The following is a 12,598-nucleotide window of genomic DNA, read 5'->3' as shown; positions in this document are numbered from 1 at the left end:
TTTTCTGCCTCTCTTGAACTTTCCATCAGGCCACGAGGATGGCCCTGGAGGCTCCAAAATATGCTCCTTGCAGAACCAGTCCCCTCCCACCACCTGTGCTCGTGTGGCTGCTCAGAACAAAACATCAGCTCTGAGAGCACCTACCTCCTAAATCAGCAAGACGTTGGCTGTGGGAAATGACTCCCTTTTGTCAGTTGCCATAATAGAAGCATCTGAGAAAGAGGCTCTTAGCAGTTCTGGGGAAGAGGAAGGATGGATTCAGCCAGCTCCCGATTATCTAAGGGCCACTTCTCCAGTTTGTGAGTTCCCCAGCTTTGTAACACTCTCTGTTTCTGCTACTGCATTGAGGGTAAACACAGCAAAGCTGTACAAACGTATTTATTTAGCTCTTATTAAATTAAAAAAAAAAAAGTCTGATCAGAAGTTTGGAGGAATTGAGGCTGAAACCTAAAATTAGATTTGGGGATCATCTGTGGATTGTATTTCTTACCATCATAACCAGAAACATCCAGCAAGAGTTTGTGTCCTTCCCTCTTCTTGCTCAGGAAGGTGCTTATCTGCAACAGGATGAGAGGGTTTCCCTGTTCATTTTTCTGCAAAAGGACTTTGCTTAGAGACTGAAGAAAGACTCACGTTAACAGTCAGTAGATTCCAGTGGAAAGAGCTGGGACAAGGGTGAGATTGAATTGTGTTCAGATCCCAGCTGGTCTATATCTCCTATGTGGCGTCAGAAAAGGAACATCTCTGAGGCTCATTTTCTTTATGGATCAGGTGCAGATAATGGCTAAGTGTCAGAGTTGTTGAAAGGATTACAGTAGAAAATGTTTATGAATGACGAGGACGAGACCCAGATCACACAGGCACTTAATTCGGGTTAGACTAAGTTGGTGTAGAGGCCTCTTGGCAGCTGGATCCTGGGGATAAGTGGCTTGATCTCTGAGTCCCCGTGCACCCTCTCCTGTAACTTGGGAAGAAGAAGAAGAATAACTAAGCTCTTCCCCACCAAGAAAGGTTGTGGTGAGTTAACGCATCCCCAATGCATAGAACACACAGCTTAGCCTGACAAGTGCCTTGTAAGCTAGAGCTATTTTTACTTTCTCTACTTTCTTAAACTTTCTGCAAAGTTTATCCTAGACACTTCAATCAGATGTATTTGCATAAAAAGGAGGTTTTACTTGTGAAGAAGGTTTACTTCCTTCCCTGTGTTTATTTACTCTTTGCACAAATATGTATGGCAGACCCTGCTGAGTGCCAGACACTGGGTGGGTATCCAACACTGGGCAGTAGCCACAGCCGGAACAGGAAGTATGGGAATAGTACAAAATAAGCCAAGGCCCTGGACTGGTGATGCTTGATGAAGTGTGGGTTAGAACCAAGGAAGTGAGATTCAATAGCATTTTTCCTGTTTCACAGATGAGGAAACAAAATGGCAGTATAGTGACAGATAACCCGGCCAAAACCTTAGAGAAGGAACCAGGAGCAGGCCTGAGGCAGGACATGGAGAGAAGGTTTTAGGTCTGATCTTGACTATCAGCCCCATGAAGGCAGGGGGAAGGGGCTTCACCTGCCTGTCCCCACAGCACCTAGAAAGGCCCTACACAGGGGCCAGAAATGCTTCCTTGAACTGATTTGAGGTGAATCACACCCCAGGCCCCAGACTGAGTATTCTCTCCTCTCTCTCAGTCTGGTCTGAGCTATAGTGCTTAGCCCAGCACTGACATAAAATACCTCCTATCAAGTATGTATTGATTGATTGATAACCTCCAGTTGTACACACAAACGCTCCCCTTTTGTCTAGTTACAAAAGCCAACAAATATATCAGATTGTGTCTGCCTACTCAGTTTCTAGAATCACGGAAAGTTCAGCCCAAGTAGCAGACAAAAAGAGCAAAAAGCAAAAAACCCGCCTTATGTCTTAGTCCTTTAAATTGTCAAGCTTGTGTCTCTCCTTTGTTGTTTCACAGCTCCCGAGGTCCTCGCACAGAAACCCTACAGCAAAGCTGTCGACTGCTGGTCCATTGGGGTGATTGCCTATATCTTGTAAGTATGGCTTGCCACCTCGGCTTCTTTTTTCCTTTTTTTAAAAAAAAAAAATTGTGACAAAAGATACATTTAATTTTGTACACCATTTTAACCTTTTTTTTTTTTTTTTTGGCCACGTTGGGTCTTCATTGCTGTGTGCAAGCTTTCTCTAGTTGCAGTGAGCAGGGGCTACTCTTCGTTGCGGAGCACGGGCTTCTCATTGCAGTGGTTTCTCTTGTTGCAGAGCACGGGCTCTAGAGCTCAGGCCTGGTAGTTGTGGTGCACGGGCTTAGTTGCTCCGCGGCATGTGGGATCTTCCTGGACCAGGGATTGAACCCGTGTCCCCTGCATTGGCAGGCGGATTCTTAACCACTGCACCACCAGGGAAGTTCCTTAACCATTTTTAAGAGTACAATTCAATGGCATCAAGCACATTCATAGTATGGCACAACCATCACCACCATCCATCTCCAGAACTTTTTCATCTTCCCAAACTGAAAACCACTAAATACTAACTCCCATTCGTTTCCCCCCAGCCCCTGGCAACCACCATTCTGCTTTCTGTCTCTATGAATTTGCCTTCTCTAGGTATCTCATGGAAGTGGAATCATAAGATATTTGTCTTTTTTTGTCTGTTTTTTTTTTTCCACTTAGCATAATGTCCTCAGGGTTCATCTATGTTGTAGTTACTATGTGTCAGGATTTCATTCTTTCTTGAGGCTGAATTATATTCCATTGTGTGTATATACTACATTTTGTTTATCCATTCATCCATCAACGGACACTTGGGTTGTTTCCACCTTTTGGCTATTGTGAATAAGGCTGTTATGAACACAGGTGTGCAAATATCTGTTCGAGTCCTGCTTTCAATGCTTTGGGGTGTATACTCAGAAGTGGAATTGCTGGATCATATGGTAATTCTATGTTTAACTACTTGAGGAGCTGCCATAATGTTTTCCAAAGCAACACCACCATTTTACATTACCAACAGTGAAGCACAAGGGTCTAGTTTCTCTACATCCTTGCGAACACTTATTTTTCATTTTTTCGTAATAGCCGTCCTAAGAGGTGTGAAGTGGTAACTTGTTGTGGGTTCGATTTGCATTTCTCTTACGGCTGGTGAAGTGTTGAGCATCTTTTTGTGCACCACCTTGGCTTTGCTGGGGATACGAACCACTATGAAAATATTAGGGCATGTCCAACAGAAATCACAATAAGAAAAATGTGATAAAAAACCAAAATTTAGCCTTTAAATTCCTCATTTCTTCTCAGGTGCCTTATCTCCATGACCCAGGAAATGCCATAGTCATAAGCTTGTTGCAGTTATTTTAGGATGATCAATTTTGGTTTTTATGTTTTGATTTGCTTAAGTCCACTGTAAAGTTACTTTTTAAGCTACAATTTCTTTTTGTAGTGATAATTTTCAAACACTTACTATGGAACATACTTTCAGGATAGGTTTAGGCCAATGAGTTTCTGAAATTGATAGGAAATGAATTTCTCCTCGTTAGCATCCCCAAGGAGTGCAATGTTTTCTCACCGACGGAGCCCACTGCACACAATGAAATGCTATGAGGGATTGTGATGGGAGAAAGGTCTGACAGTGGCATCCTCAGGGAATGCTGGAAACGTCCCCCCTGTATTGGCTTTGTCTCATTATTTGGGAGGCAAATGGTTTTTCTACAGCATACATTCAACTGGGCAGCATTTACAGTTGAGTGAGGATATAGCTGACAGCTCCTGTAGATTCTTGTCATTATCACGGGAGAATTTATCCTTTATAATATATTTGGCCTGTAGTGCTCCCACTTACGGAATTAGGTAAAAGCCAGGTTCATCTGAGCTGCAAAGCTAACACACTGCACCTAGAGAATGCTTTCAGTTCCAAGTCACATTGGCCATCTTCTGCAGTAGTTTCATCCTTTTTGTGGGGGGAGGTGGGTTACAAACCCTTTTGAGAATCTAATGAAAGCTGTGGACCCTCTTCCCTAATTCACACTCACACAATTTTGCATACCATATTGGAGGGTCCTGGGTGAGCAGATACTGGCCGTGGGCCCTGTGTTATTTACCTGGCTCCCTAAACCCTCAACTAAAATTCTTATCCTCACCCACCTTGACTGTGAAAGACTTAGAGAAATGAATGATAAGGCAGTCCCCTTCTAGCAAAGCAGGTGTTATCTAGAGAAATCTTCCATGGAGCTAAGCAAAACAAAATAGCCCTCATCTGACCTTCTGCTTATTTGTTCCATTACATCTGTCCTGAATCTTGAACCACTGCTCTGATCTGCACTAATGTCTATAGATTCCCTTTGTATTCTATAATTGTATATATAATTATCTCCCTGAAGTCTTGGCATCAGGGTATGATATATCAGTACACCTATGAGGAGGTGTGTACTGCATTATGGGATAAGCTGTTTAAAACCAAGCAGTGGTGCCTTAGTCAGCTCCTGCTGCTCTAACAAAATACCACAGACTGGGTGGCTTAACCAACTGACATTTATTTCTCACAATTCTGGAGGCTGGAAGTCCAAGGTCAGGGTGTCAGCTGGTTTGGTTCTTGGTGAGAACCCTCTTCCTGGCTTGCAGATGGCCACCTTCTTGCTGTGTCCTCACATGGGAGAGAGAGAGAGAGAGAGAGAGAGAGAGAGAGAGAGAGAGAAAGCTCTCTGGTATCTCTTCTTATAAGGGCACTAATTCCATCATGAGGGCCCCACCCCCATGACCTCATCTAAACCTAATTACCTCTCAAAGGAGCATCTCCAAACACCATCATGTTGGGGGTAGGGTTTCAGCATATGAATTTGGATTACAGAAGTCAGTCCATAGTAAATGGTTTGGTTGACAGAAGCTTAGTGAAAGTATTACAGCAAATTCCCCTTAAAACATGGATGTTTTAGGTTGGGCATGGCACCCACTTTATAATAACAATGATATCAAACATTTGTATTACAGTGCAGTGCACCCTTGAGTGAAATCACAGTTCTGCTAGTGAGGAAGAAGGCAGGAAATGGATTTGCAGTAGGTAACGAACCATGTCCACCATGGCCCATAGGTAGGAAAATATCAGAAGGCCAACACGGTTAGAGTATCAAGACAGGAAGATATCAGCAAGAGCCAGAGGAAGGAGAGATCTGGAAGAAAGCTTAGGTTTTAACCCAAGTGTAGTGGGAAGCCAAAGAAGGGTTGACCAGAGGTGTGATGTGATCTGATTTTCACTCGAGTGTTATTCTGGCTACTCTGTGGACAAGGGATTGGACAGAGCAGACGTGGAGTGTGGAGACTGGTTCAGAGGCTTAGGTCAGATGAGTGGTAATGTTTGCTTCTACCAGGGGGACAGGAATGGAGGAGGAGTGGTGGATATACTTTGAATGTGAAGAATGAAGGAGAGGGATGTTTCAGGGATAAACCCAAGTTTGGGGCAGATGGCTAGGAGAGTAGTGTAGGAACAAGTTCAGGGGGTAGGTGAGATCAAGAATTTCGTTTTGGGCATGTTGAACTTGAGACGCCTTTGGGATACCCACTGACTAGTGTAAGCATGTGTGGAGATATAAATCTGGGTATGATCTGAGCAGTAGGACATCCAAATCCTTATCATTGCAGTGTACAATACAATATTTGGTTGGGGTCATATAGAGCATCAAGCAAAGAAATACTGTATTTCTTTGTTTCTATCTTAAGTACAAACTTGATAAGCATAAACTTGATGGTTACCTGGTCACCAGTAGCTTTACCCCAGGGATTAGTCTCAGGTTGATTTCATGATTGTGTCAGATTTCAAAATGGCAGCCTGGGTTTTTGTCTTCCTTGGTGCCTTCCGGAGCTCTGAGAGTCTCAAGCAGAGAATGAATGGACTTTGGACGTCTCATTTGTACCTTCCAAGATGTTCAGATCCTTATGAGTGAAAGGCCAAATCCTAGATATAAATTGCTACATAATAGGTCTATGCCTGGAGAACCACTGGTCTCAAATTCATCATTATCATTGGGCTTCCTTGGTGGTCCAGTGGTTAAGACCCCACGCTTCCACTGCAGGGGGTGCAAGTTCGATCCCTGGTTGGGGAAGTTCCACATGCTGCACGGTGCAACCAAAAAGAGAAAAAAAAAAAATCATCCATTATCAGTGTCAACAACTGGCATTTCTTGAGTACATTCTCTATTCCAGGTACTGCAGTAGGTGCTAAAGATAATCAAGATGACAAAGACATGATGCCTCTCATCAGAGTACTAATGATGTATGTGGCGGGACAAGTCGTTTCCTAAGTAGACTGAGTGACAGCAAGGCTTGTGTACCGCCCTAGGAGTTTCTAGGATGAAGCCACCATTGAGGAGGAAGGGAGTATTCAGGAAGGGGGCACCACTATTCCAATGATGTCGAGAAGGTTGGAAAAGTCTAACATAAGCAGAGAAGCTAGAGGATAGCATCCCAACCAGGGTTAGGATGCAGGCACAGGAACAGGGGTGCCTGAGGCACGTTTGAGGACTGACGAAAATATTCTGTGAAAGGCTCTGGCCAGGTTGGTGTTCCCAGCACAAGGCTGGCTCCAGGTTGAACTAGTGTCAGAAGCTAGAACTCGTGGACCTCAGCCTCAGACTCTGGCTACTTCCCACGGATTCACTGTGCCTGGTCTTCCCATCCCATCCTTGATCTGAAGACTGGTGAGGAAGGCTGCTGAGTGGGTCGTGACCAATAGGAAGCACACAGGGGAAGCCGGCTATCCCCTGGGGATCCGTGCAGAGCCCCTCGTTCTTCACATCACCTGTAATGGGAAAGAGATTAGTCTCTGCCGTTTGGGGGGTGCAGCGGTATTATTTTCCTTTGGTAAACCTGTCACACTGAGATATCAGATTGCAGCAATGGTGGCTGTGACAGACACCGCATTTTCTCCTCTCCGTGTGCTGTGCAAACATTCTTCATTTTGTCAGTGCAGGTCCTAGATGAATCGGTTCTCTTCGGATCTCCACACTCTGTTATCCATTTCTGTTATCCATCATTTGGCAGGAGAGATATTTTTTCCTAACAAGGAGACTCATGTTTTTAAAACCCTTTTGATAGGTCCTTACCCTGCCCAGGAATCTTCCTTTGGGGATCAGGACCTGCAAAACACATCTTTGCCTGAGTAGCCTAAGCTGCTGGGAAGGATTGGGGATGGAGTGGGCTGGACACCGTGATGAATCTGCTGGTGTCCAGGCTGATGAGGTTAGCTCTGCCAAGAGAGCCCAAGTTCCAAGGAAATAAAGGTCCCCACTCAAGATGAGAATCAGCATCTCATTGTCCAAACTCGATCTTGTGATTCCATGTCAGCTGCCTTGCTACTGACAAATTCAAGGAGATTGTTGAATGATCACTTGCCTACATTCTGCCCAGGGATACAACATGTTGTGGAGAAACACGGTGAATGTTTGCTGGTATAAAAACTGAGATCTTAAGGAGATTAGGCATTAGGGCAGGCTGGATGGTTAGGGTGGACTTTCCTTGGGTGGTGAGGGTACTTACCCATGCTGTGACCTGTGACCTCTCTGCCTAGAGGAAATCCCAGGCAAATACTTTTGGTCACACCCTTACTTTCTTTTGTTGTTGTTGTTGTTGTTGTTGTTGTTTTTGCGGTACGAGGGCCTCTCACTGTTGCAGCCTCTCCCGTTGCGGAGCACAGGCTCCGGACGCGCAGGCTCAGCGGCCATGGCTCATAGGCCCAGCCACTCCGCAGCATGTGGGATCTTCCCAGACCGGGGCACGAACCCGTGTCCCCTGCATCGGCAGGCAGACTCTCAACCACTGCGCCACCAGGGAAGCGCTCACACCCTTACTTTTTGACTGGCCTCCTGTATACATGGTTCAGTTTTTTAAACTAGGTCACAGAAATAAATTGGCCCATGTACAGAGCATAATTAGCTTTGTAAGAATGGAACTAAGAATGCTTAACCCGCATGCTACGTCCGTTTTCTGAGACAATGGACGCTCCTCACCAAGGAAGTCACCATTCTTTCAACCACTGACAGCTGCCTCTTTATGGATACATATGTCCCAGGGAGGCGGCATGAACCCAAGCTTCAGCAGGAGAGAATGCGGTGTAATTACTGAACCCCAGTGAACATCCAAGCCTGGGGTACTGTGATGGTTGTTACTAGTACTCTCAGTATGAGGGTGGTTAGCACTAACAGGAATAATGAACTCGCATCGTCAGCAAGCAGCAGTCATCTTACATTCATATGCTACAGCAAAGTGGGACCCATAGCCACATTCAGGCCGCCATGGGTTCACGGTCTGAATGTTGGCTTTAGACGTTTAGAAACGAAATCAGATCTGTTGCTTCATCTTGCTCAGACGATCCCAGTGAACTGATTCACACTAGCCAGACTCCAAAGAGATTAAAAAAAAAAAAGACACAATTAGAGTGTCCATTTATTAAATCATAATGAGATGCATGCCCTGTGAGTTCATAGGATATGCACATCATCAAACTAGCAGGTTCCAGGAGAAAAGCTCCAGGAGAAAGCAAATTCAAAGGGGGAATTTCTTTAGTGAATGAGGGATCAGAGCAGTGGAGTTGGGTGGAGTTGGATGGAGTTGGATGGCCTTGGGTGTTTTCATCAAGGCTGTCATGGGCTCCAGGTCACCTTTCTCTCCCAAAGGTGATGTCTGACAGGGCGCACAGGTGTGCGCATCGGCCAGTCACAGTGGTGCGTGCACGGTTCGTACACTGGCTGCTCTTGAAGACCAGCCACTGCCCTGCGCCCTTCCTTTGTCATTCCAGCCTCACCGTTTTTGTTTTAGCAGGCGTTGATGGTTGGTCATAATTCACAGGTTCACGGATTTTACTTCGCCAAGTGCATTTCAGTGTGGCTGCTTTCTGAGAGTTTTCAGAAAGATACCCAGTTCTCCCCCGCCCCCCGCCATAGTCTATACTGAGTGGACCCTGTGGCTGCCTAAATGCCTTTTGTTTACAAGTCCTGCTTGACCATATTTCAGCTTTGTTGATGGGCCTGTGGCCCTCTCTTCGCTGCTTTGGAAGAAAGACTGTTGGTTGTCTGTTGACAGCTGGTTCACCTCTAACCCTTAGGAAAGAGCCAAACATAAAACACTCCCTGGTTTCAAAAAGCGAGTGCAGGGATGGGCACAGGGTGGTGGAGGAAATTTTACAAGCCGTGTCACTGAGGTGAAGAAGTTCTGCATCTTCCATGGTGGTGGGCGCAGCTTCCTGCCGGTGACCTCACGGAGGGTGGAATCCACCCGTATCTGTGCCCTTGTCTTTGCAAAGCCCCTGGTAGAGAGGGCACCCAGCGAGAGAAGCAGGAAGGGAATGGCTCCTTTTACACACTGAATGGTGCCGCCTCAGGCCAAATGGAAAAACATTTCAGGTAAAGCATCATCTCCTGGAAACTGTCATTTAAGTAGTATCTAAATGCATCGGGATATTTAGCCTGGAGAGTGGAAGGCAGGGGATTGACATTCACTCACTTAACTAACATCTATTGATGCTAATATGTGCCCGGCAGTCTCATGGGGCTGCTGAGCTGGATTCATTGCTGCCTGGCCACAGAGTCGCTACTGTGGCGACAGACAGTAAACAGATAACTTACAATCCAGTCTTGCTGCCTGGCCACGGAGTCGCTACTGTGGCGACAGACAGTAAACAGATAACTTACAATCCAGTCTTGCTGGCTGTCAATGGAGGTGGGAGGCAAGAGCAGGGTGAGTTCCCAGGGGAGAGATGTGAACCCTGCCCGGGACTTGAGGAAGGCTCCGTAAAAGCGGTGTACGGTGATCTGGGCTTGGAAGGACTGTCTTCAGATATCAGCAAGGCTGTCAGGCCGGGGAGGCCGATGGTTTATCCTCCAAGACCCAATTATCTAAGGAGATGATGTGCTTACTGTGTTTGATAAAAGATGTCGCATTCAATTTGAGATATAATTTTTAAAATATAACTTGGAAGGTTTGATCCGGCTTTGAACTTATATATTACCAACACTTGGGACTCCCCTGGTGGCGCAGTGGTTAGGAATCCGCCTGCCAGTGCAGGGGACATGGGTTCAAGCCCTTGTCCGGGAAGATCCCACATGCCACGGAGCAACTAAGCCCGTGCGCCACAACTACTGAGCCTGCACTCTAGAGCCCGCAAGCCACAACTACTGAGCTCGTGAGCCACAACTACTGAAGCCCATGTGCCTAGAGCCCGTGCTCCGCAACAAGAGAAGCCACCACAGTGAGAAGCCCGCGCACCACAACAAAGAGTAGACCCCGCTCGCCGCAACTAGAGAAAGCCCGTGTGCAGCAACGAAGACCCAACGCAGCCAATAAATAAATAAATAAATAAATATCACCAACACTTAGTAATGGGAAAAATATAATCTCTGAATATCAGGATGTTGAATTCGTCTAGCACCACACCGAGCAATTGAAAGAATCAAAAGAGGCTTTTATTATGTTTTAAAAGATTTACCGTCTGGAATGTAGCACCGCAGCAGAGAGACAGAAGGGAGGCAGTACAGAGATAGTTAAAAAACCAAAAGGGGCACAGAGAGGGGAATGGCCAGCTTGCCAGGAACTGTAGAAACAAGAGTCATGAATTCAGACCACTTAGTCTGAGCAGGGTTTGTGCCCAGGAAGAGAAGAGATGGAGGTGGGAAGGGGAGAGGTACCAGTTCACACCAGCAAGTCTGGAAACACTCGTGGAGGTGGTTCAGATGGAAGGACCGGGAGCCCATGATTCAGTGCCAAGCACAGGTGCACCGGAGTCGGGCAACACACGAGACCGCTTTCCGGCTTCCGATCACCTTGCTGTGCTCTCACAGTGCACTTCCAGGGATGCACCTCTGAGAATGAAAACAGTTTCTAATCATCCTCAGAAGTGCCTTGGGAGAGAGCCATCAGAGGCCAGGGGACAAGTGAAAAGTTCAATCAAAAGCCAAGGCCAGGGCTTCCCTGGTGGCGCAGTGGTTGAGAGTCTGCCTGCCGATGCAGGGGACACGGGTTCGTGCCCCGGTCCGGGAAGATCCCACATGCCGCGGAGCGGCTGGGCCCATGAGCCATGGCCGCTGAGCCTGCGTGTCTGGAGCCTGTGCTCCGCAACGGGAGAGGCCACAACAGTGAGAGGCCCGTGTACCGCAAAAAAAAAAAAAAAAGCCAAGGCCAGCTTCTCCCTGGCCGGCTGCGCGGGAGGGAGGCCGAGATGGCAGATGAGATCGCTAAGGCTCAGGCTGCCTGGCCTGGTGGCAACACTATCTTCGGGAAGATCATTCACAAGGAAATCCCAGCCAAAATCATTTATGAGGATGACCAGTGTCTTGCTTTCCATGACATTTCCCCTCAAGCACCAACACATTTTCTGGTGATCCCAGATTTCTTCGGAAGAAGATGACGATGAAAGTCTTCTTGGACATTTAATGATTTTTGGCAAGAAATGTGCTACTGATCTGGGCCTGAAGAAGCGTTATCGAATGGTGGTGAATGAAGGTTCAGATGGGGGACAGTCTGTCTGTCATGTTCATCTCCATGTTCTTAGAGGTCGGCAGATGAATTGGCCTCCTGGGTAAGCGTGTTGTAGGGATAATTTTCCCTTCTCTATGCAGTGCTCAGGTCTGCAAGTTCCAATACGCAAAACAATACTTTTTTTGCCTGTGTATGGAGAGATTGCAGAAATAATTTTAAAAACCCATACATAATAAAAGACATTGTTGCATGGTCTGAATTCTGTATTTGACTTATTTTTTAAAAATATTTGTTGGAATGTTTGAAGGTGGAGTTCATAATTTGGGAGGTTTTTGTTTTTTCTCCCCAAGGAGGACTCAGCATATGTACATGGCAGTAATGCTGTGACTGATCTTTGAAGACAAATTTAAAATTTTCATAAATTTAGCTTTAGCTTTGAAATATCCTTTTAGGGTAAAATATTAGTCCAGGAGAAGAGTTTCTAATCCAGTTCTCTTATTTTCTAAGAACAAAGGAGCATGTGATGTGATTGATCCAGAAAGTGACAGTTGTAGGTGTAACAAAAATGCTTTTTGTCCAGCTCACATGTTTCCCCTGGACTACTGGGGTAGTGTGGAAGGGATGAGAGTAGATTTGTCACAGAATGTTTGATGACCATGTGAAGCCATACAATGGTGTTTCCTTGTTACCTAACGCTATTGATTATAAAGACTTGAAAATATATTATTTAGAATTAACTCTCCAAATTGAAAACTCATTGTTGTGAATGTGTATGTGCACACTAGCAAAAATTTTTAAGTTATGCGTGACTCTGGCTATGTAGAGTTGGGGGGAGATCTCAGGGTTTGAGTTCTTATGTAGGCTGACAGCAAAATTTTTTTTTTTTTTGGTCTTGCTGTGCACCCTAGCCTCTCTAAGCTTGCACAGGGCAAATAGTTTTGCTTCTTTACTTTCCTTCATGTAGGCACTTTCCAGCTTCTAAAATTTATTTAATACTTCTTGCCTGCTTTGTCTCTTCTCTCGTTCTCTTTGTGTTTATGGGTTCCTTCCATTTTTAATCCCTAAGACCATTTTAGTAGATTTTGACACATTTTATTGTGAATTGTTTTTCCTCTAAATGTTTAAATTTATTAATGATTTTAAA

General features: G+C 45.6%; 1 protein-coding gene and 1 pseudogene across 4 annotated transcripts in view; both read left to right on the top strand.

The window, feature by feature from the left end:
• The window catches only part of CAMK1D (calcium/calmodulin dependent protein kinase ID), a gene marked incomplete at both ends in the record, with an annotated part of 415,512 nt that overhangs the window by 382,728 nt on the left and 20,186 nt on the right, over nt 1-12,598 (top strand). For all 3 annotated transcript variants that reach the window (XM_079699304.1, XM_079699306.1, XM_079699305.1), the window contains one exon: nt 1,965-2,040. In XM_079699304.1, coding sequence (XP_079555430.1) covers nt 1,965-2,040 — 76 coding nt within the window. The remainder of the gene's footprint in view (nt 1-1,964; nt 2,041-12,598) is intronic.
• Nucleotides 11,195-11,608, top strand: LOC307049968 (adenosine 5'-monophosphoramidase HINT1-like; annotated as a pseudogene). Its single transcript has one exon. The product of its transcript is annotated as an adenosine 5'-monophosphoramidase HINT1-like (transcript).

The sequence above is a fragment of the Hyperoodon ampullatus genome (assembly GCF_949752795.1).
Source record: "Hyperoodon ampullatus genome assembly, chromosome: 3".
Lineage (NCBI taxonomy): Eukaryota > Metazoa > Chordata > Mammalia > Artiodactyla > Ziphiidae > Hyperoodon > Hyperoodon ampullatus.
Note: the sequence above shows the minus strand (reverse complement) of the source record. Positions and strands in the feature narration are given on the sequence as shown.